Here is a 24,543-nt window from a genome sequence, read left to right on the forward strand (position 1 = left end):
TGGTGTCTTCCAAAGCTTATAGAGGGGTCTAGATGAGGCGCTGGCTGGTACATAACCTCAGTTTTCGCTGGGCTGATGGGGAGGCCAGCGTTATTAGCCCCTGCAGCAAAGCAGTTTGCGAGACCTTGTCAGTTTGCTGCTTCAGCGGGCACCACCCAGGCCCAAGCAGCCGCCTGCAGCGGTTCCTGAAAAGCCGGCGGCTGGCAGGGCCCGAGCCTTGGGCTGGCTAGAAACGCTCTCTGGAGCCCTGGCCCCTTCCAAGTGCCCGCTGTGGGCGCTCTGCAGAACCGACTCCAGGAGGAGGGGCGGGGGAGGGAGGCAAGGGAAGGGTTAACCCCTGCCTGGCTCCGGCAGCGGGCAGTGCCTGGCCGGTGCATGCTTTTGCCTCTTCCAGCAGAGGGGCCGCTGAGTCACCAGGGCCCCGCTTGGTGAATGGCTGCGCTCAAGAGGGGCTGGGCTGCCCTTCCGCTCCCGCTCGCAGCTCGTCCCGCTCCGCAGTGCAGCCAGCCCGGCCGGCGGGAGGGCGCGGGGCAGCTCAGCATGGCCGTGACCCTCAACAGCCGCTTCCAAGGTAAGCGCGCCCCGAGCCCGGCACCGGCGGCGCCTCCGGGGCGCAAGGGAGCCCGCGCAGCCCCCTGCGCTGCGCTGCCCGCTGCGCTGCGCGGCCGGGCCCCCGCCCCACCCCGCTAATGCCCCTCTCTTCCCGGCGCAGGAGGCAAAGCCTACGGGCAGCAGAGAGCGCAGCAGGAGGGGCGGCTGGAGGAGATCAACAAGGTAGGAGGCGAGCCGGCGTGGGGCGCGCTGGAGAAGCTGGGTGCACGGGGCGGGGGGGACCTGGCCAGAGCGTCCATCCGGCGCCCCTCGGGCTGGGGAGCTGGATTGCGAAGGGGCTTTGGGAAGGCGAGCTGCTCTGGGGGGGGGGGTCCTCCCCTGTGGGTGCTGGTTTGCCAGGGTCTGAGCCGCTGGCTCCTACCTGCGGCTGCTGGAAAGGGGGCTGGGGGGTTGCGGTCCCAGCCGCCTCTGCTCCGGCTCCCCCCAGCTGTGGCCGGGACTGGCCGCCCCGCAGCTCCACGTGGCTGGTGGGAGCCAGAAGTTCCTGCTGCCCTGCGATTTCTGACACACGTCGCACGCGGCTGAACCTGCGTCCAGCCCAGGTCTCCCACGTGTGAACTGGAGAAAGGGGCTAAATCTTGGCTTCTGGCGTGGGTGTGTTTTGGGGGCATAGGTGTGTCTAGGTGCTTGCGCCACCCCTATCGCTCCCCCTGCCAGGCAGGGCCTAGCTAGCCACAGCTGACCTCTGGGGAAACTGAGGCACGGACCAATGATGTCACTTGCCAAAGTTGGGATGGGAAAGCCTGAACTTCAGTTCAGCACTCTACCCACAGGGACATGCTCCCCTACCTCAGTTACCCTGCTCGCTAGTAAAATCTGCTGAAGAGCCTCCTTCTAAAGCAATTCTAATGTGCCTCCCTCCAGCCTTGAGCTCATCCGGTGAGCCGTGCTAGGTGGGGGCCAGCGTGTTAGGGGTAAGGATGGATGATTTGTGTTTCTTCACTGAAAAGTTTGAAATCCCCCTTTCCCCCTCCCCCATCAGATTCTCAGCTTGACACAACAATCAAACATGCACCGTTTCTTAAGACACCTTTTGTTAGCCGGAGTGACCATGGTCAGTGGCATTGTGTAGTGAAAGTCCTAGATCTGGCTCAGTCCTCCTCTTCTCCTCCCAAAAAAACAACAAAACAAAACACCTTTCCAAGCGTGTCACTAAAGCCCTCCAGCTCCTAAACTGGGCTGCAAGTGAGACCACCGCCTGTGCCCGGTGGGGAGAGCTGTCTGCAGACAAAGCCTGGGTGTCTCCCAGTGTAAATGGCAGTTGATCCCTTGGCTTGTGCCCTGTTTCGTCTCCCTTGTGAAGCAGATTGAAATGGTTAGGAGCCAGTTAAAGCTGAATCCTTCAGCTCGAAGCCCAAAAGCGACGAGAAGTTGGCGTGAACTAAGGGTCTGTGTAGAGAGCTGGGAGGGGAAGACGAAGGCGGTTGCAAGGGAAGGAGGCTGCGGGGGAAGAATCCATATGGGGGGGGGCTGGATGGAGATCCGAGCTGGAGTGTTGGCTGGCAGGAGGGGTCTATGAAGGGGCACTGTTTGAGGTGGGGTGTGTGGAAAGACCAAAGTGTCTGTGGGGCCAGGCCCTAGTTAGCCTTAATTCCCACTGGGTTCTTCGTGTAACTGCCTCCTGTCTGGTGTCTGGCTTGCTTCCCCCAGCCCCAAATGGGAATAGACCTGCTGACCTACTGTCATGGCTCGAGGGACCCAGTCCTGCCCCAGCAATGAGAGCCCCATCCCCACGGGCTGGCTCTGTGACTCTGGTATTAGGGGGCCATGGTAGTGAGTGAGGTGCCCAGCTGTCCTTCTGAGTGCTTCAGTTCCATTTCCCAGCGCACGTAGGGATCTTCAGAGACTATGGAAACTTGTGGACAGGTGAAGGAGGGTGTCTCCCCAGCCTGCCATAGGGTGGGATGGGGAGGTGTCCAAAGCGGAGAGGTAGCTGGATAGAGCCGTATGGGTGTTCGCTGGCAGAGGGCCCAACAAAACAGAGCTGCCCCTTTGAGCCTCACAGAGCACTGGGTGTGCTCTGCAGGCTGGGCAAGGTTCATACATCATGGGACCATCTGGCAGGATGGTGGGAATGAGCAGCCAGGCCTGTCCTCCCTCTTGGGTTGGTGGATTAAATCCTGGTCCTTTCCCAGCAGCTTCCCACTCCTGTCCTAGTTGCATAGCTCAGATCTGAGGTTATGTTTGAATAATCCAACCAGACTGAACCAGAACCTGAGCAGAGGGGCCCGTGCAGGTGAAACAAGTGTAAACGGCCCTCTTCCCCACAGACCTCAGTGCTGCTGTGGCTTCAACAGGGGCAGCAGCAAACCCTGAGGTATGCAGTAATGCTTCCCCAGCAGGTCACACCCATAAACCACAGTGGTGCTGTGCAGGGAGTGTGGCTGGCCTGAGAAGAGGGCGGGGATGTGGCAGCAAGGAAGGAATGGAGCTGGCCTGAGCCTGGGGTGGAGATTGGTCTGGTGTGGGGCAGGAATGCGTGGCTGGGGCAGGACGGCAAGGTGAGGAGTGGGGAATCTGTATTACGTCCACAGCCACTGGCCGTGAGTCTAGCGTTGTGTCCCCTCGGGCCCTGAGGTCCCTGAGCAGGTGGTGCTGAGGCAGAGGAATGCCTTCAGGGGGCCGGTGTCCGACAGCTGAGAGATCAGAGGTACATTCAGGGAGGGATCGGGTGGAGGTGGGTGCCTTTTTCTCTCCTTCAGTGGGCTCCCTGCACATTCTTCTGGCCTGATCTAACCTGTGCTGGGCACATGGCTGGTGCCAGGCGGGCACTTTATGAGAGAGGCCCCATTGCACTCTACCCTGAAACTTAGGCCTGTTCTCTCCACAGCCAGTGGCCCTTGGAGGAGCACTTCCGCTGCAGCGGAGCTGGTGGAAGTTAGGGCAGGAGACTGCAGGACAGCAAAGCTGGATCTACACAGGGGCTGTCTCTTGACAGCAACCCCCGAGCTAGGGGGCTCTTCCCCTTCCTCACTACAAGGTGAGGACTGAAATCGTGTGTGTGGATAAGGGCTGGGCCTGTGCCAGGGACCGTTGTGTGCCAGTGGATGCTTTGTGGCCAGCTGCCATAACGGTCCCTGCAGGAGCGCGCCCTGGGAAGAATAGGAGCTATTGTTCTTGGGAAGGGCTTTCAACTTTCACCCCAGCCTGTACCGAGCTGTTCTGATTTCCTCTCCCAGGAGTGCACAGTTTCTGCCTCTTGTGAATGCTGACTTGGGTCTTTTCTCCATGCTCTGTGTAGCCAGTGGGTGAGCTCGGCGGTGGGGCCTCCGGACGTCCTGCAGACCTTGGCAGGGGGCTGGAGGGAGGAACAGCAAATCAAGGATTAGAGGGTTCAAGGGACTGTTAGGGTAAATGCCCTGGGTACCAGGGCTGGATGAGGTCCCTTTCCCTGGTGCAGTACAGAGGAGGCCCCTGGGCTGGAGGGGGAAACCTTCTCCTGTCCCAGAGACTAGGATACAAGATGGGTCCATCTCCCCCCTGCCCCCGTCTTCCGTGCCCATGCCATGGACAGTAAGTGCCTTAATCTCTCAGGGGAGGTGCTTCATGGAGGAAGGGGAGTTGGGATGGTAAGTGCTGGCGATAGGAAGCTGGCTGGGTTAATTCTGGGTGGCTTTGGCACTTTACCAGACATCCTGCTGCTCCACCTGTCAGGAGGCCCATAACGAGTGGGCTGGAGGCTAGGAAGAGAAGAGGGTGTGGGGTGAAGGGGCATGTCCATGAAGGGTCTCAAAGGCTGTGGGGGCGTGTAATGGATTCTGAGATGGACAAAAGCCAGTGAAGGCTTCAGGGAGGAGGGTGACAATATCTGGAGCTCATCCAGGCCAGCACCTTCAATCTGAGCATCTCTTGAAAAGGCTGATGAACCTTCCCAACCCCCATGGGGATGGGGAGTGTCATCTCCATATTACAGGTGGAGAAACTGAGGCGCAGAGGGGAAATGACTTGCCCAAGGTCACAGAGCAAGCCTGTGGCATAACCTGGAGTAGAACTGAGGTGCCCCAATCCCAATCTCTTGCCCCCACTGTGTGCCAGTGTATTGCACTTGGTGGGTTTCTCTTCTGGGTATGGATGAGAGCAGCCAGGATCTCTTGGACTGACTGAGCCCTGTAGAGTTGGGACCTATGGAGACCACAGAGGAGGGGATTGGAGAGGACTTGAACCAGTGAGAGGCCTGAATAAGAGAGCAGCTGGCAGAGGAGAGGTAGAGACAGTGTCTGATGTGGGGGTGATTTAAGAGTGAGATACCAGGGCAGCTTACAGGGCTGGGTGATGTGGAGACTAGAGAGATTGGGTTCAGTTCTAGCACTGCCTGATATCCAGGGGCAACTGCGAGATTTGGGGCTAAGAAGGCTGAGGAAAGAGCTACGTTCTGCTCTCTAACCTCCCCCCAATCGCACCTGGAAGTGTCAAGGGCCAGGACTCTGGAAAGCTGCTCTTCCCAGAACCCTCTGACACTTTGAGCTGTGGTAGTTTCAGCCCATTGCACTGAGTGGGAACGTTCTTATGACTTGTGCCACCCTCGTTCTGCGGCAGGAGTCTCCTTGTAGGGAGGTTTGGGTGTCTGAAATGCAACGAGCTTGCATTTCCTTGGAGAGCTACTTAATGCCCTTGCTGGCTTCTCCCTCCCCACTTTAACACCTCTCCTGGGCCTGAGTGTTAGGGATGCATGTTCTGTGCACACAACTGCTGCATGAAACAGGCTGCAAACAGCCTGCAAATACTGCGGGATTAATGGGCTGGAACAGCTGCGGGCAGTTAACCCTGCTCTGCTCTTCTTGACCAGCCTCTGTACTTCCTCTCTTCACTGAGGGTGAGGTAGGGTAGTTGTTTTTTGCCTTTTTAAAAATCTGATCAGCTGTGCAACTGCAGAGATTTAAACCTCTCCAAATCCTCCCAACTGTAACATAGCTGGCATACCAGGCTGTGCAGATGGCATGGCGGGGTCGCCCTCGAGAGCCAGCCCGGACCGTATATGGAAAAGGAGAAACTTTCTCCACCTTTTTTCTGAGGGGACTTTCCAGCCTGCAAAATCCCCAGGGCTGCAAACAAGCTCCATTAAGCAGGACAGAGATCTGTTAGGAGCACCTATCCTCACTCCCTAGCAGGCTTGGGGAGAACAGTCAGGGATGCCACCTGGGAAGCTAAGAGCTGGTCCCCTCTGGACTCTGCTGTCAGAAGCTGAAATGGTGCCCTTAGCACTCTCCTGACTCCTGTGTGGATAAGGATCTCTGGCAGGAAGCCACTCCCCACTGCTGCCTCCTGACTGCCAGAGGGCATTGAAGCTGTCGTTTCCAATGTGTTTCTCTCTTAGGGGACTGGTTTAGGGACTTTGACAAAAATGCCCCAGTTGAGGTCCCCGCTTCAAGGGGCAGTCTCAGCAGAGCCTAAGAATTCAATGGCCCATTGCGACAGGCCCAGTGATGGGCACTCTACAAACACTATAAACGCTGTAGGTAGATGGGCCTACCCCTCGTGAGGGACAGGCCCATGTCTCCACTGCAGTTGGAGGTGTGATTGCAGCACGCGTAGGTTTGATTTCACTTCGGTACCAATAGCATTGAAACCATAGCAGCATGGACTTCCGCAAGAGCTAGCCACCCGAGTACACACCCAGGGTCCTGGGCAGGCTTGCACCGTGCATGCTGCCGTGGCTTTACTGCTCTTGGTTCCTGAACTAGGTAGCTCAGGTACCTCTCCACATGCTGCAATCAGACCTCCATACCCTGAAAGGTCCAGGTGTGTTAGTGGGGTGGGGCTGAGGGGGTCTGTGCTTTTGCTACCCCAGTTGTATTGCAGTTAGAGAGGGCTTGTGCATCCAAGTCCATATGCCTAAAGAAGATGACCTCGAACCAAGAGTAGCTCCGTCTAATCTGCGCACTCGTGTGTCTCATTTGTGCAGTTCTGCGTAGTAATAAGAATGCTAGATAGGCAACTATGCCCCTAAAAGCTGGAGCCCCAGCAGAGGGCTCTGGGAGCAACCTTAACCGCTAGAGCAGAGCCCAAGTCGCCAGACCCTGGGGGTGGAATTCCTCCGTGATATTGTTAATGCCTGTTGTTCTTATCACAGTGGCTACAAACAGGAATTGTATACAGTTCGTTGAGGGTGGAATGTTTCCATTTGAAATGTCTTCCTTGTTGCTTTGCACATTCCAGACCAGGCCCCGTGAGGGTTGCTGGGCTGTGACTCTCACCCCCGGCCGATGAAATGCATTCCCCCCCTTCCCCGGCCCCAACTTCTTGTAGCAAGAGAACTGGCAGCTGACATCAAGATAGCTGAATACCTGCTGGGTCAGTGCCACCTGCTCTTATGTGTTGGCATCTGGGCACCTTCCCTGGCAACTTATAGCTGGCCTAGGGCAGCAGGAGTTGGTGTCCTCCCATCCTAAATGCCTCTCCTTTTTCACCACCCCTCCATTCTGTGAGAAAAATATACCCACTGCTCTGCTCAGCATGGTCCGGCAGTAAGTCGTGGGACTGGGAGTCAGGCCCTGGTTCTGTACTGGCTCTTCCACTCCCTCCTCTTGTGACGTTAGACAGGTCACTTCTGCAGAGATTGTTTATACCCATAATAACCCTCCCTCCCAACACAGGTTCACTCTGTAGCCTGCGAGTCTGCCACCATGCCCCATGAGCTCTACAGAGGGTGTGCAGATGGTGTTCGGGGATAGTGTGCTGCTGGAGTTCTGGATGAGATACCAAGCCAAGGGCATGACCACTTGTGTCCGTCACCGCTCCCCTGAGACTCTCTCTACGTATAGAATGCTAACCCTGATGACCTGGCTGAATTCCACCTTGAGTAATGGCATTCTGCCGCCCAAAACTCCCCTTGCACTTTCAGCTGGGTTCCAGGGCTGAACATAGTATTGAACTGGAGAGCGATACTCTTAGCTGGGTCATTTTTTCTATTCAAGTGTAGCTCAAAGGGAACCAGACTGGTTTACGTGGGTGAGGGGAAGGATCTGGGTGTGTTGCTTAGACCAGCTGTTTAAATTCTCAAGTGGAAGTGCTGTAGTGGTAACAGATGCTAATGCAACACTAGGCTGTATCAGGCAGCGTATGTTACACAAGCCTAAGGATACTGTGCTTTTGCCACCTTTAGAGCAGTGTTCAGATCTGGTCACTGTAAAGAAAGGTCAGGTTAAGTTGCAGAGAGCATGGTTGGGAGCAGGGGTGGTGGTAAATGGAACAGGCAGGCTTGTGCATGAGGAGAACCTGAATAAAGTGTGGCTCACTAGTGGTGAGAGAATGATCCAGCGGTAACATGACTGAAATATTTAGTGAGGGGCTTTTACACAGCAGAGCTGCTTGATCTCTCTGAGGTTGCTTGAGAGACCAGAGCTAAAGGACGTCATTCTGTTCTGTGTTGGTTCTTACACTGTGCTCATCACCATAAAATCTGAGCACCTTCGAGAGGTATATTAAGCAATAACTAATTAATTAGCAAGAGTTGAGAGGGACCCTATTAGAGTTGGGGCTATTTAACAGAATGCAGATTTGGATCCAGACTTCACCACTATGTACCTCAGTTTCCCAGTCATTAGGTGAGGATAACGATACTGACCTGCTTGGAGAGGCACTGATGAAAAGCACGGTGTGAGAGCAAGGTGTTACTATTCAGCCCTAGTGTGCTGATCCAGGCCTGTCTCTGTGCTATAAGTAAGAATGCCAGGAGCTGTTTGTACAGAGCGGGGATGGGATGGGCTCTGAGAGGGAGGAGGCAAGTATGGTAGGATTTTTTTTAAAAATGACTGCAATTGAATCATGTAGATGGGTTCTTGGTCAGCTCTGTGCTAGGGAGGAGCCAGCAGTGCATTTGGGGATTTCCCCAGTGTGACCCAGGGACCTCTTGGTGCCAGCTGGCAGAGGGCACAGGAGTGCATAGAGTTTTACAGGCATCTGCTGGGCTGGATATATGCATAATAATTCACTAAAGGGTGGCATGTGAAGTCTCTATTGAAAGCCAGCAACCACTTGGTTACCATAATCACTGTGACAAGTGTGTATGGGTAATATTGAAGGAGTTAGGTTTCTATGCTGAGAATTATGTTCTTAAGGCAGGTGACCAGGAGGGGACAAACTTCGAACATTCTTACGGCAGGGGGTAACGTGTCCGGTCACCTGTGTGTTGTATGCCTCACAGTGGAGGCTGGTTTGCATCCTGAGCCAAATGCTAATCAAGAGGTTGCAAAAACCTTCAAGAGAGGAAATTTGCAGAAAGAAATAAACAGCAGGAGGGGGCCCTGCTTACAAGTAAACCCAATGGGTTGTTGGGTTATAATGGGACACAGAGGTAGGTAGACCCTGGATATTTCCTTGGGAGGGGGGCAAGCTGATAGAATGACTTGTCTCACAAATGGAAGATCACAGCCAAACCTGGCTGTAAAATACTGAAAGGACTTGGGCTGAGATTTGCTCCAGATAGAAGACATGACAGTGACTAGTGGAGTAAGTCTAGGTTGTCAAATGCGTGTTCTGATTTTGTTTTATATGTAACTGTCTATTTCCAGTATTTCTACTTGCTATCCCTTGAACCTCTACACGTTGTTAAATAGACTTTTGCTTGATTTCACTATCAACCTATCTAAGTGCTGTGTGTTAAGCAGAGCAATGATCTGAGATGTAACAGGGAAGCTGGGGTGCACTGTTTCTTTGGAAGCAGTGAATCTGCGAATACTGGGAGTGTCCAGTGGATCAGGGACTGGGAGCTCTGGGAGTCGCTTGGAGTGCTCAGGGGTTGGAGCGTGCCTATCACTAACCGGTTGAGAGACAGCGGGGCCTGCAGAGGCCTAGTGGGCAGTGCTTGTGTTGCCTGTGGCTGGTGCAGTCATGGAGCTGACCTCCGGTAGGTGGTAGCGAAGTGCCTCTCAGCCCTGGGTATCCCTGGGAAGCATCACATCCCGCCCCTCCCACCATCCACGCTGGTCACTGCTTTGGGTGTGGCTGACTGGCTGTTTTCTCGCTTCTGAAACAGGTGTCAAATGTACTTAAAGCCCTAAAATCTCCAGACTAGAGATGGCTGAGTCAGCACCTGATGGTCCCAGAGCTGTAGGCTGAGACTTTCTGAGCCACCTCAGGGGTCCAGAAGCCTGGTTCCTATTTTGTTAGCAATAAAGACTGTGTCCAGCAGGGTTGTAGGAAAGAACATGCAAGTTTCCAGTAATGTTAGTGACGACTGGGCATCCCAATACCTTAAGGCCAGGGGCTGCTTCTGCTACTCCCATTCATGGCTACACAGTTTGTGTCTGCAACGCATGTATGGAGTGTGCAGCAGCCTCAGCCCACTGCCCCTCAATCCCTTGGAGGGTCCTTGCCCCAAACAAGCAAAAAAATAAACGGCAGCTGTTAATGATTGCTGCAGAGAAGAATGCTGAACACGGACCAAGTGACTAAATTCCTGGACATTGGGTGGACATGGGAAGCTGGAAATGAAGCGGAAGACCATGCAGTTTGCAGCTGCAGGGAGTATATTGCCAGCAGAGGTTCGCTGGAGGGGCACAGTGGCGGGGCTTGCTGACCAGATCCTGCTCTGTGCTGGAGCTCCAGGCTCTTCACCTTGCAGTGCTAAGGCACTTTAATAATAAAGCCGTGAGATGATGGCAGTGGAGCCTGGAGACGTCAGGCATGCCACTCCTCCAGCACTTGGGAGAACCTGTTTCCTGCCTCAGCGCATGAGAGGCACTAGCTGTGTCTCGCTAGTAAAAGGTCCTCTTAACTTAGTATCCAGTGTGAATCCAGGAGCTTCAAAGCACTGAGAGAACTGTGCTGGCTCTAAAGAACCAAAAGCCATTGGTGTGTATGCATAGAGGAGAGAGAGGTGAGGGGGTTGGAGTCTCTCATCTGCTACCTCAGACCCTATATGGCTATATCAGGAACACTGTTATAGTGTCTGCCTATGGACAGAACTGAAGGGAATCCCCCGGCATTGCCTCTAGAACAGTCCCGGAGTTGCTGGTGCAATGAAGGTGTTGTCATTAAGAAATCTCCAGGCACTGTGATTCCCTCTTGGTTCCCTAGGATTCTCACTATAAGGGTGGGGGCAGGAATTGACTCATTTTAGATCTCTCCTGGCACTGATGATATTCAGCTTTGTAAACAGCATCTGTTTTTGACTTTTGGCAGTTAATTCCCCTCTTGGGTATTTATATAGTCAAACACACATCCCATCTTAGACTTGCCCTAGGAGTTTTGAGGAGCTTTGCCTTGTGTTTTTAACTTTTGGGACTTTTCTGCCCCTATTAGGAATTTCTCTGTGACCCCAAGTTCAGTGATGAAGAAGATCTGGAGGAGAAACTTGCGGTGTTCAAAGGTGAGACTTAGCTGCCGCTCTCTGTCCCCTTTCACCTGTACTCTGTGTGCCAAGGGTAGCCTTTTCCCAGGAGCTAGGACCAGCCAGACTGTAGAACTCGCTGCCAGAAGAGATAAGTGACTAAACTGAGATAACAGCCTCCTCACGTTTCAGACTAAGCGCTAACCTTCACTGTGACTTGTTTTCCCACAATGAGTCTTCACACAGAGACACACACCCTCAAATGGTCCCTCCGCAGGCACTTCTCACACAACTGTGGCAAAATAGTTACTCCTCTAAGGGCAGCTCTGCGCTCAAACATGTGTTCCTGTTTTCCAGCAACAGCACAGCTGCCATGTTAGCAATGGCTGCACCATTGCTTGAAAACACGTACAGAATCTTCCAGTGCAGGCAAGGCCCTAGAGGGTGAGAAGGGGAGGAGAGAAAAAGTATTTCGATAGATCCTAGGAGGTACTGAGCCAATACAGTGATTGTAGCCATATAAGCACCTAGATTGATTAGACAAGTGAGTAGAAGCCTCTGCTACAAAGTTGGGCTCCAAACTTCCTCAAAATTGGAGGGTCTTGGGATCCCTGTTTAGGCCACTTGTCCCTCTTGTCTTTCCTAACATGCTATAGATTGCTATCCAGCCCAACCCATTCCCTCCCAGACCCCTTCTCCTAGTCCAGTCCGTATTGATGGAGTTTAGAGATGTGCCCCATCTTCATTTTCCACCCAAAACTCTCCTGTTCCTAGATCTGGGGTTTTGGTTTAGGCCTAGAATGGTGTTTTTTTTTTTTTTTCTTTTCTTTTTGCGGTGGGGAGGAGGGCAGCACAAAGCATGGATCTGCATGTGGGGCTCTCTGGGTGCGGGGTTTGGGCCCATTTTGGGTGGGGCAAGTCTCACGCTGAGCTGTCTTGGCTGCCTCTGTTTCTCAACAGGCCGTTAGAATCCTAGAATATCAGAGTTGGAAGGGACCTCAGGAGGTCATCTTGTCCAACCCCCTGCTCAAAGCAGGACCAATCCTCAATTTTTGCCCCAGATCCCTAAATGGCCCCCTCAAGGACTGAACTCACAACCCTGGGTTTAGCAGGCCAATGCTCAAACCTTAGGGGATGTCTGTGTTGCAGCTGGGAGGGGGATTCCCAGAGGGGGTAGACAGACTCACCCTAGCTCCATTCGAACTAGCACACCAAAAATAGCAGCATGTCCGGTGGCTCGGGCTAGCCACCAGGCTCCAAAACTGCCCGATCCCCTAGATCCGAGCTCCGGTGGCTAACCTGAGCTGCTGCCCATGCCGAGCAGAGCTAGTGCAAGTCTGGCTCCCCGCACTGGGACTCGCACCTTCCAGCTGCAGTGTAGACAAACCCTTAAAGACCCTGCCCCCCAGGCCCTCCCCACGTCCCCGGGAGCCCTGGGAAAACATGCCTTCTGTGCCATACTCCCCTTGGTCGTCTGTCCTCTAGCACGGCTCCTCAGCAAATAGGGGCCCTGGGGCAGCTGCCTAACCTGCTTCCATTCCAGGCATTGGCTGTTTTTGACTTTGATCTCAGCCCTGGAGGGTGCTGGCTGGTGCCTTGCCCAGTGGAGAGTGAGGGAACTGGATGTCTCCAATTTCCCCCGGTTCTCCCTCCCTCCCACCCACCCCCATCACCTGCCTCTCGTTCCATTTTTGCTGAAACCCTGAATTATTTTCCCTCTGAATTGGGCTTTCTTCAAACATTGTGACTGTGGGTCGCAGCCGCAGAACTCCCTGTAACAGGAGGCCTCGGCATCTCCTCCCCCCCGCCTCGTGCATTTGTCTCCATGGCTCGATGGCCTGTTCTGTGGGAGTCCCGCTCCCTGCCGCCAACACCTCCTCCAGCTTCTCCCAACAATCGGCGCATTGTGTGTCCCCCTCGCCCAGCTGAGCCAGAGAGTCTCAGGAGCCCCTGTGCAGAAGCGGTGTTTGTGTGAATGCGCTGGGGTTAGCAGGGCAGGATTTCACCCCATTGAATCCCGGCAGCATAGGATGAAAGAGAAACATGAACGTGTAGGCTCAGGCTCAGAGCGCCATGGTATAAAGCCGCCTCTGTTCTCTGCCCTGCCTGTCAAACATCCTCAGAGGAACAGAGAAAATAACACACACGCTGCGCGCAGCAGACATGCAGTGGGGGACACGTTTCAGATTCGTATGCTGGGAGGACTGACCCCAGTGCTTGGGCCTGGCCAAGTGACTCAGAGCCACAAAGGAGAGTAGAGAATTAAACCTGCCTCTTGTCCCAAGAGCTGCCGTCCTAGTCCCTTGCTGCTCTCTGTACCTCTGGCCCACCTGCCAGTCACAAGCTATTCCCACGACAAGCCCAGGATTTCTGTTGGCAACTGAAAGGGGGCTTGCTGACGAGACATTTGTCAAGGTGAAAATTCCCTCCTGCAGCTGGTTCTCTGCTGCTCAGCCATAGGGGCAGTTCTAGCATCATGCCCTGGCCTGTGCTTGGTTAGGCCTCTTGCCCTGAGCTGAGCCACAGGGCAATGTAAACAGAGGCAGCTATTTACCTGTTGCTGGTAGAACAAGGACATGGCACAATGAGCAATTAAACTGCAATTTGCCCGTAGAACAAGGAAATACTGTGATGGAGCTGGGACTTCCCTGTGCCGCTATAAATGACCTTGCTTAATGTTACAAAAATAAGGTGGAGAAGAGAGGGACTTTCTTAATATAGTGCCCACCACAGTGGTATCAGGGCATTGCTTAGAGCTTAGGGGCAGAGGAATGTAGCTTTGTCCATCCAGGAGTGTCCTCCTGAGCCTGGTACTGTAAAGCACAACAATACTCTGAAATAACAAGGAGTCCAGTGGCACCTTAAAGGCTATCAGATTTATTTGGGCATAAGCTTTCATGGGTAAAAACCCCACTTCTTCAGATGCATGGAGTGAAAATTACAGATGCAGGCATAAATATACTGACACATGAAGAGAAGGGAGTTACCTTACAAGTCTCTTGTGGATACAGACTAATACGGCTACCCCTCTAATACTCTGAAATGATGCTGATTAATAATGAGCAGTATCCAGCACTTGCCCAGGGGCTTTGCTGGCATGGGGAGACAATAACACAGCCTCTTCCCACTAGGAATAGCGCACCGCGTAATGGGAATGCTTGTGGAACTAACTACATGGTAGCAACTCAAATAGTATTAGACATAGGCTGTTTTTCATAATAGAAAGTTATTGTAACGCATCTGTAGCCCTCTTATGCATCAATTATTGCCATGCTGCAGACTGTAGCAACTTGGAATTTCAAGTTGCCAGGAGGAACAGAATCTTCTGACCCAAACCAGACTCCTACTACTTGAGCTTGAGGAGAATCTCCTTTTAGAGGTTAGCAGTATAGGGCCATGGACATAAAGATGAGTTCTGATTCTAGCTGCTAGAGGAAAATTGTGCATACACCCAATAGCCAGTTCATTATACCAAGTGCCAAACAGTGGGTTTCAGTGGAATGCCTTTTCTGAAAAGTAAATATCCAGCTCTCCGTGCAGTAAGCCATCCCAAGCTGTACACTGTCTTGACTCTCCTGATTCTTTAGGTGTGTTAAAGGACACAATTTCTTCCCTCACTGGTTTTCCAACCATCCCTGCCCATTGTGCCTTAGTGTTTAAATCCAGAGTGAAGGCTGTCATTCAACCATCCAATGGCTAGTTAGCTGACAGCTTGGGGCTAAATCAAAGAATTTGTGGCCCAATACATCTACCTTGCACTGATCTTTCAGGAAATAGGATCATTTACCACATCAAACCAGTTATCCATCTACTCTAGAAACCAGATCAGCCAAGTAAAATACAGCAAGGCTCTGTCACATGAGGAGATACAGGCCTGCTGCACTATCCAGTGTGGAAAATACACAGTTCTCTAATGAGTGGTACGTGTTGCCCAGGTGCATTGCATGCACGGAGCTCCCATTAGCACTAACGAGCCCTATGCATTCACCCAGGGGCGACCCTGTCACAGTTCTGAATGGGGGGCTGTGGCACTAATTGGCACCTCTGAACTGGCATTTGGCCTAATTGGTTCTTAGTCCATCAAAAAGGCTTTTGTATCTTCAAAGCCCCTTTATGTGACCTGAGATCAGGTTCAATTGCAGAACCCCTGGCCCAGTTCTCGCTCATGTCGTATATGATGTCTCCCGTGGATCAGCGAATTCTGAAAGGTGTGTCTCTGCTGGTAATAGACGTGATGCCTCAAAGTTTAAAAAAAATGCACTCTGAAAATCTATTCAGTGCACGTTGTGTAATGGTTGCTAATGGCTAATCTCTCTCTGGTGATGGTGCTGCCTTTAAGTGGTGGGGCTAAAAATTTCTTGAAGAAAGAGCACTATCCTGTAAGAGCCACTGTGCCTCGAAGAGGGGATGAATTCATGACATGGGCAGGCCTGCCTGGATCTCTTGTCCATAGGATTCACAGGGAGACAGGTTACCCCACCCAGTGGAGCAGTGCCCTTCCAAGTCATCAAGAAATCAGACCTAAGCAACTGGGGAAAACCCAGCCCTTTACCTGTGCAATACTGTATTAATCTAAATCCCTCCTTCATACCACAACGTCCTCATCCGTATCTCGTTACCTTGGTCTGCCACTGGCCACTGCTTTGTACCATGTCTCTTTCTTTCCTTTCCCTGTAGGAAAGGAACCACGACGGAAGTCATTACTGAGCTTTAGAGCCCATTGAGCCTGTTCTCAGGCTGGGCACTAACCCCAAGAGCTTGGACATTTGTGTCCCTGTGTGACCACCCCGTGGTGGTATTAGGCACATCACTCTTTCTATTCCAGTAGCAGTTGGAAACCCCCCAGCTGAGATCAAGGCCCCATGGTGCTAGGTGCTATACGTACACAGTCAGAGGCATTCCCTGCCCTGAAGACTTTACAGTCTGACTAGGCAGATGGTTCTCAGGTGGGAGGGGAGACACAGGCACAGAGAAAAATAACTTTCCTGAGGTCCCATAACAGATCATTGCAGAACCAGGACTAGAAGTCAGGTCTCCTGACTCCCAGCTCAGTGCTGTATGCACTAGGCCTCACCATCTTGCTTCCTCCCCTACCCACACACAATAGTGCAATTGTTGGGCATTTTGGGGTGTGGGGTTTTTTGCCTTCCTCTGAAAGGCTTGGTTGTTGCCAGCTTCTGAGGAGTCACGTGGTGCAAGACTAGCTGGCAAATGATCCATTCCAGTATAACCACCCTGTGTGTTTCATTGCATCCTCTTGGTGATCTAGCCTCTGTGCCCAGTCAGGGAGCAGTGCCACTCAGTGCTGTCCTCTACCTCAGCTGGGATGTGGAAGGAGCTGCCCTGAGAGCCTGCTGAAGCTGCTCTGATTTGCTAACTCCCTTCTGTGTGTCTCTTCCAGAGAAATACATGGAGTTTGACCTGAATAACCAAGGCGAGATTGGTGAGTGACCCCTTGAGGAACACATCAGTGCTGCTGGGCCAGAAGGAGAGTGGTCTGTTGGGGCAGACACTGGGACTACAAAGCATAAAGCCAGGGTTGCTGCTACTTTTACAAACTCTATCTCCAGGTGCTGATAAAGAGACCACGGGCTGCTCCCCACAAATCTCTTGCCTGGTCCTGTGGAACCTTACTCTGTCACTTGGCTTCTGAGAGACTGACTCTGTCTTCACATGTCCAGTCTCCTGTCCATGGTCTGTCTGTCTCTCTCTCTTTCTCTCTCTGGGTCTCTCCTTGCCTGCTTCAAGCATTAGACATGTGTCTGCTCTTGGTCCCAAGCTCCCCTCTTTCTCCTGGATCTCTGCTCAGCCCTCTTGCTTCTCTTTCTGTTCTGGGCTCTTCTTTCCTCATGGTTCTCTCTCAGTAAGTATCAGGAAGAGTCATGGATTCCTATCCAGGGTTTTGTGCTTGGATGAGCCTGCAGCGTTAAGGCTTTGTTTGGTTTGAGGTGGAAACCAAGCAAAGCTCCTAGGTTTCCACCCAAAACCAAAGCTCGCTTGTCCTTGCCCACCTCCAGACTCTCTGTAGGGGGAGAAGGGGCTGTCCCCCAGACCTCTGTAAGGTGAGGTCTAGGCTATGGAGCTGGGCCCAGTTTTCTGTTTTCACCTGCTGAGATCTCCCGGCTTAAGGTTTTTAAGGAAGGCTTTTCTCACATTTGGTAGTGGTGCTATCTTGCTCTTTCCCAGGGACAGGCCCCGGCAGCTGAAAAGAGATGAGGCCAAGCCACGGTGTCCAGATCCAGACTTCTGCAACGTTCAGGATTTGGGTCCCAGGTTTTGCCTTGGGCCCATCCCTGTTGCTAACTTCCCCAAAGTACAGCGTATTCACTGTGTCTGTCTGTCTTGTGAGTTCCCTGCAAGCCACAGCCGCCTCTACCTCCTTTAGCTGATCCAGTGTCCCTGGTGGGCGGGGAGGGAGAAGGAGACCTGGCTCCTAACCCTGGTGCTGGTTAGGAGGAGGAAAGGAGCCTGCAGCTCATTGTTCAAGTGAGAACAATCTGAAGGAAATTGCCTCAGACTCTGCCTGAGGGTGGGGTTTTAGCACCACTTCCAAGGGGCCTGTTTGGGTCTGGCTCGGTTTCTTTAATATTGGTGCTTCTCTCTCTCCCTCCCCCTAATCCCCCTCCCCCACCGCTTGCCTCCTACACTTCAGGAGAGTTGGAATCCAGAGACCCTCGTATCTACTCACAACAGGGTAGGGATGGGGAAACAGGCACAGATGCCATGATTAGCCCCCGATCATGCAGTGAGTCAGTAGCTGGGTTAGGATTAGAAGCGAGGGGTCTGATCCTATGCTGTGCCCTCAAATGGCTGCACCTCAAAAGTCAAAACCCAGTGGGAGAGGCTGCAAAGGTGGCTTTATACCACCTTAGCCCTGCGCTGCTCCAGGGCCACTGGCCTCAGCAAAAGTCAGAGCAGCCCTTAGCTGTCTAACTTGCAGCTTCCTCCCACCTTGGCACAACCTCTATGCTCAGGTTTATGGTGGGGGCTGTCTTATGTTTTACCTCAGGATAATCTCTAGTCAGTTATGGCCCCCGTACGCTTCCAGAGCAATGTTGTGGGGCCGGGGCAGGAGAGAGTGGTAGATTCTAACAGGAGGCTGAATTCACTAGTGTTTGAGGCACACGAGTATAATAGTATGGACGCCACCGATACTTGTTTGGTAACTAAACAAACTTAGACATCACCCAGAGGAAAAATATCTGTAATTCTTGGTTTCTGTGGTACCTTTCTGCTGCTGACTGTCAGCCCTGACTTTTGCAAGAGCAGCATGGGGCTGCAAGGGATCTCTCCTGCATTATTTTTTTATTTTATACCTTGGAAACGTGAGGCAAGGTCAGCAAAAAAATGGTCAGCAAAAAAATGGCAGCTTAGGTTTTGCTGGATCTTTTGGTTTGGATCTCGGAGTTGCCCATTGAGCATGCTCGGCTTGTAACTGAAGGGGTGGGGAGGACTGAGTTGTTAATGTAGATGTCCTGTATCCCGAAGGCTTATTAGTCACGTTCAGCGCTGCACTATCTCCCGCCGCCACCATTCCTGGCATTGGTTCTCTGGCTCTTCCTCTTGCAGATCTGATGTCTGTCAAAAGGATGATGGAGAAACTGGGGGCTCCGAAGACGCACTTAGAGCTGAAGAAGATGATCTCTGAAGTGACTGGAGGGGTTAGCGAAACCATCTCTTACCAGGACTTCGTCAACGTGATGCTTGGCAAGCGCTCCGCTGTCCTTAAATTGTGAGTGTTGGCGGTGTTTGGGGGGCAGACAAAGGAAGTGATGCTGGGATCTGAGCTCCACGCTTTGGAGGTTCGGGGGCCAGGTGCAGCAGGAGGCAGGGGCTGTTCTGCATGCCCCGAGGGGCAAAGATGGAGCAAGAACCCATGTGTCCTAGACAAGCTGGGAAGCCTGAATGGGGAAAAGGATGAAGAACGTCTCTGGAAGGCAATGAGCAAAATGGCATCTCAAGGATGGAAGGAGTTGGGAGTCACTGTGGCGGGAGTCGGAGTCCAGCCAGGGTGAGGGCTGAGCCTGAGGGCGGGGGCTGAAGTTGTGGTGGCTCCAGGCCCCCTTTGCTTTCAATCTACCTTCCAAAGCTGGACCATGTGCCAGGTCCAGGGGTAGGGCTGTCCTAAGTCTGTCACCACCTCATGCTGCCAGGAATGCGCTACAGAGGTGCCTGGTGTATCTGGAAGAGGCTTTGTCCTGCATTGACATGGCAGGGATAAAGCAGCTCCAAAGCACACAGGCCGCAGTACTCTGGAGTCCTCGGCCACTTGCATGGTTGAGCCTGTGGCCCGCCTCACAGCCCACCTAGGTGGTGCGCCACACAGTCACAACAGGTCTATTATGGGGTGCCACTGCAGCTCGAGTAGATGTACGCCAGCGAGCTTGATCTAGCTAGCTTGGGTGCCGATAGAAACGAAGCCACAGCACCACGCACCTCAGCACGGCTTGCCCAAGCCTGCCTGGAACCCTGGGTCATTACTCATGGGGCCAGCCCTGTACTGTAGCCCATGCTGCCGTGATTCACTGCGCCGGTAACCGAGCTAACTAGATTGCGTCTACGTGAGCTGCAGTCACACTTTGTGATTGCAGTACGGACATAGCCTCGTACTCAGGCTTAGGGTGACTCTCATGCTGCGGCCTGGTGTGTGTCCACACAGGTGTTCCCCAGGGACCACCCAGGTCCTATCACGCTCATGCCCCAATCTAGCTGTAACCCTAGACGGGGGTGGGGGAGGCTAGTGTAGCGATTAGGTCTTTTTCGCCTCTCTCCCACCTGAGTCTGTCCGGGTTTGCAGGACAGTAGGTTCCCTCTTGCTTTCCTTTCTGAAAAGCGTCCGCACTGAACTGGGAATTCAGCGACAGTGCAGAGAAGCAGGGAGGCTCCTGTCACTTGCCTCTCTCTACAGAATCCCCCTTTCCATCTCCTCACACCCATTCCAGAGTCGCCCCTGCCTGGTGCCAAGATTTTCCTTGTTCCCTTGGCACCGGAGTGGGTGGAGGAGGCACGTTTGAAGCAGTGCATGCGGGGGAGGGGAGGTGCTTCTACTGTGGTATGAGCCACTGGTGTAAGCTTCTCACAGCCTTTTGCGCCCTCCTGACAAGGGCGGTGAAAGCCCTGCTGTTGTAACAAATGGCTTCTGGGCACCAGCTTGGCTGCTCCTTGCAGTGGGGTGGAGTCTATGGGCTCCTTCCCCACCCTCCTAAATCCTCTCTGCCTTTCATGGCCACCAACCATGCTAGCACTGCTTTTGTGCTTAACCGAGATGGATAGATGGGGTCCTCTCTCCTCTGTGCCCCTCGTCCGTTTCTGAAGGATACCTCTAGTGCGGCTGGCTCTCCAAAGTGGATGTTAAGGGAATCATTTTATTCCCCACACCAGCAGAACAATTGCCATTAATCTGCTGTGTATTTATGGTGAGGGAAATCTTTACCACCCCTCTCCCCTTAACTGCCCTTGGTTAGCATGTTAGTGACGGATGTTTCTGGAGTTTTCTCCCCCAGCGATGGATTTGTTCCTGATAGTTCCGTGACTCCTACCACAAACGCTCATGGCAACCTTGGCAACCTTCTTCCCCTGCTGAAGCCTGTTTGATACTCTCCATCCTCTGCCCCAATATAACTAGTTTTAGATAGACAGAGACAGGTCCCTTCTCAGCAGACACCCAAACAAGCATCCCATTGTCCTCAGGGCAGGGTTGAGTTTCTGCTCCAATTGTAAATGCAAAGTTCCAGTCCCAGCAAAAGCCACCAAACCGAGATAGCAGCTGCCAGCTGCTAAGTGGCTACAATTCTTAGGGAGGAATAAAGCAGTGACAGTTTAAAAAGCATTCTGGATTCTCTTTCCAATTACGGCCCCACCCAATCGGCAGTCACTCCCCCTCCTTCTCCAGCACACAGTCGCTGTGGATTGCTTGTTGTTGCTTCTGAATGTGCATGCAGTGTAGTTTCCAGGGGGTGGCTAGTTATGCTGTCCAATGCACATGTCTGTAGGCATAGTGTATTAGAAGCAGTGATCTGCCATGTGTTCTCAATCAACTTCAAGTGGCTGCTTAAAGTGAACATACAAATCCCTTGCGCTCTCAGATGGGAACCAAATGGGCGACTTTGCAAGTGACATTCAAGGCACAACTTTTATGGCTGCTTCAAAAATGAGATACTGTGCCTTGTACTGTGTTGGTAATACTGCCCTCTACTGGCTACAGAGTAGTGGTGGCGATGGGGAAATAGCACAGCCATATTTTTGCAGCTTAGAGCGGATCAAGAAAAACATAAACCAGTTACTATTCTGCACATCTATAAGGCCTTGCATCTGGGGATCTCCGAGCACTTTGCTGGCATGTATTGAGCCTCACAACACTCCTGTGCAATGTAGAACATCTCTGTTTCACTGTTAGGGAAATGGATACGCGGAAGGGTGAAGACACTGCCCAAAGTATGTCGGGGGCAGAGCTAGGAATAAAACCCAGGAATCCTGACACCCAGTTTTGCATTCCAACTACTGGACTTTCTAGCATAGGAGAAAGACCTTGTTGTTTTCCAACAGATGTTGTCGATCCTGGTGATGGGTTAAACTTTCACCTGTTTTCTTAACTCATGCTTCTGACTGTTTGTTTTTTCCAGAGTCATGCTGTTTGAAGGAAAAGCCAATGAAAACATCCCAAAGCCTTCTGGCCCACCTCCAGAGAGAGATATTGCCAGTCTTCCCTGAAGGCAATAGGCTGAGATCCAAATCTGTCAGCACCATGGTGGTCTGTAAGGAGGGTTACCTGTTTTGTTACTTTTACATTTGGTCAGTCTTAGTGATAGAAACTAATCTGCCTTAGAAGAGGAATGACAAGGGAAGCCCAAGGACCCCCAGTCCACAGGTAGCTGTCTCTTTGCTGCATCCCCTAGCCAGTTTCATCGGTAACAAAAGTGTAAACGTGAAACCAAAAATAACTGCAACCCCACCTGTGGTTCTCAGGTGAGAAATTGCTGATTGTTCTCTGTGGTCTCTAGCATGGATCTCTCTGCTAGAAAGGGCTGCCTCTTTTTGAACAGATGGATCCTGAGCCACAATGAATCAAATGCCGAATCTGCATTCGGCACAGAGCATCCTCCAGTCACTCCCATGGGAAATTGGTATGTTCTTAACATGGCCTTGCTGCCAGTCACTACCTTGCTATCTGCGTCCCCTGAGGCTGCTGTTGAGTACTGCCCTACCACACCTTGTAAAGTGCCTTCTCAGCTCTACCCTACACCTCCATCCAGTTCCAGGATGCGCGGGATCTGGTGCCGAACTGGGATGGCTCTTTGGGGCCTGTTTCCTTTCGTTGTTGATCAGGACTGTGGAAGAGATTTTGCTGGTGGTTACACCTTGCATGTGTCTTTCTGAACTAGGGTGCAAATCCATGAGAGTGCGGACCTGTTAAAGCCTCTGGGTGAGATCCTGGCCCTACTGAAATCAATGGGAATTTTGCCATTGACTTTCTAATGAGGCCTGGATTTCCCATTCTGTCTTGCAGTTCTAAGGCAGGCTAAATTCTCACTGACATCCACCAGTATTTTGCCTGCCCAAGGTGCAAGATTTAAGCCCTAAGTGTACTTCTCAAGCTGTCTGCAGGAACATATAATTGTTTGCTTATATGGCAACTACTAAAGAATGCACAAGTAACTTAAAGAATTCCTGCATAGCTGTAACTTAAAGGAGCTCATAACAGCAATGAGACTAAAAATAGGCAAGAATTGCCCTCCCAATCACAATCACTGGCCTCCAACGAGAAGACAACAAAAAACTTCCATCTGTGACTATGGTGCAGGACAGAGAGCAAGCACCCCGTAGGGTCCCTCTTTGACCAAGGGGAATAAGCCCTTGCAACTGTGATCTCCTTTTTAGAAGCTAGAGAAACTATTCTGTTAAGTCATCTGTGGTAGAAGCTGTGGATCCATTGTCTGCTTATATTTATATAGTTAAAATGTAAACTTCGTAATATATTGGGTTTGTTTTCCTTGTAATGTGAATAAGTGGCTGGCTTCTGAAGCTTGCAGCCTTCCTCTGCTCCACTGACCGATCCGTTCAAGTGCCTAGAATAAATCCCGTTTTAACAGCCAGTTGGAACTGGCTGTTATCTTGCACCTGAAATATTGGGGGTGGTGGGAGAATGAGCCCAGCTTTTTTGCCTTCGAATTTCACAGAAGAGGCCTGTGATGTGCTGAACCTGTAGGTCAAGGAAATGGGACTCCAGTCTGAGTCTTTAAGCTGTTCCAGAAGAACTGTGGATGAGTGTTTGTTCATATTGATGCCCTCAAAACCTCCTAAATTAGACATGGATCCTGCAAACATACTCCTTCCTATGTGCTTGAATTTACTCACATGCAGAGTCAGTTGATTTCAATGGGACTACTCTGCGGTTAAAATTGAGCACGTGAACGTTTTTTTTTTTTTTTTTATGGGAACAGGGATCTTATGTCTCGCTTTTGGGGGTGGGAAAGACTCCCCTGCATACCAGAACTTAGATCTAGCAGGACTGTGCTCTGGACATTGAAGTGTTCATTGCTGTGTACTCTGTATTTACAATGCTTGGAACCTAGTTGTTTGCCCCTAGGGTTTCATTGCTTATCGTGTTTCTTCCCTCCCACTCTGGCTTTTTTTCCTTTGTCCTTGGCAGCTTTTAACTTTTGTGTTTTTTTTTAAATCATGCCTTAAATAAAAACAGATACCCAATTTATTGTTTGGAACTCTAACTTGTCTTATTGCGCCTGCCAAAGGCTGCCCTTTTTAAAAAATGCCTTGCTATTCTTGTTTGTCTCAGAACGGCAATGGAGAGAGACATTGTGGGTGAGGGCAGCACAGCTCTACTTGTACAGACTGAAAATAAATCTTCTGAAACTCTGTGAAGCATCAGTGTATTTAATGTTGCTACTCCGGAGCCTTGTCTAAACTCAAGTTGTTCCCAATAAACGAAAACTTAGTTTTTAAATCAATTTAGTTAAAAGGTGCGAATCCCAGGATAGGCACTTAAATTACATCAGTATAAGACAGGTGCAAATCATTTAAGTCAGTAACTGATCAAATGCTTCAATGTTTGAGTTAAACAGTGCAAGGGAAGGTTTATTTTATTTTATTTTTTATAAAGTCAAACATTCATGAAATAAATTTCAGGCTGCCTCCTGGCTGCTCACTTGCTTCAGGGTCACTGTTTGACATGCACACCTGTCTGGCAGGAGTAACAAGACTCTTCTGACAGATCTTCTCCACCCTTGCTTTTACAATGGATTGGCTAAATCATCTGGGTCTCCATAAATAATCATCCAAGCAGCGACCAAGCTTCATGGTTCCAGGAGATGGCAGGTGGATTTCTTTTCCATCATCACGGAAGGCTGAGTATCAGATGCCCTTTTGCCCCAGCATAGTGGGACGCGGGGATGAGGCCTTGCCAGCAGCCTCTCTAAAGAATGTATATGTCTCGCTGGGGCCAGTGCAAGTTCAGAATGTATTGTTCATTTTTAAAAAGGGGGAAGGTTTACACTTGGAAGACTTTCTGACATTCTTACATGCTTCACATAACACAGTATGACATTTAATCCTTGCATACAGGTGTGGAGTTGTGACTAGAACCTTTGTCCTTCAGCTCCCCTTGCCCAAAACAGGGTTTTACCACTGATCTAGAGATAAAATGG

At 51.6% G+C, this 24,543-nt stretch overlaps 1 protein-coding gene across 2 annotated transcripts; it reads left to right on the top strand.

Moving 5' to 3' along the window:
* Nucleotides 1–23,755, top strand: AIF1L (allograft inflammatory factor 1 like). Of its 2 annotated transcripts, XM_037879915.2 has the most exons (6): nt 1–571; nt 713–774; nt 10,855–10,921; nt 16,284–16,325; nt 18,452–18,614; nt 21,505–23,755. In XM_037879915.2, exons 1-6 carry the CDS (start codon nt 433–435, stop codon nt 21,590–21,592), a joined length of 561 nt encoding a protein of 186 aa, XP_037735843.1. In that variant the 5' UTR covers nt 1–432; the 3' UTR covers nt 21,593–23,755. The 2 variants fall into 2 exon arrangements, with proteins under 2 accessions (XP_037735843.1, XP_037735844.1); XM_037879916.2 differs by lacking the exon at nt 16,284–16,325 and having other exon boundaries at nt 37–571.
* Nucleotides 23,756–24,543: the final 788 nt, after the last annotated feature.

The sequence above is a fragment of the Chelonia mydas genome, chromosome 16, assembly GCF_015237465.2.
Source record: "Chelonia mydas isolate rCheMyd1 chromosome 16, rCheMyd1.pri.v2, whole genome shotgun sequence".
Classification (NCBI taxonomy): domain Eukaryota; kingdom Metazoa; phylum Chordata; order Testudines; family Cheloniidae; genus Chelonia; species Chelonia mydas.

Coding starts and splice junctions, on each gene's coding strand:
- AIF1L (XM_037879915.2), top strand. CDS start 433: ATGGCTGCGCTCAAGAGGGGCTGGGCTGCCCTTCCGCTCCCGCTCGCA. Junction 572..712: donor CCTCAACAGCCGCTTCCAAG/GTAAGCGCGCCC, acceptor TTCCCGGCGCAG/GAGGCAAAGCCTACGGGCAG. Junction 18,615..21,504: donor CGCTCCGCTGTCCTTAAATT/GTGAGTGTTGGC, acceptor TGTTTTTTCCAG/AGTCATGCTGTTTGAAGGAA.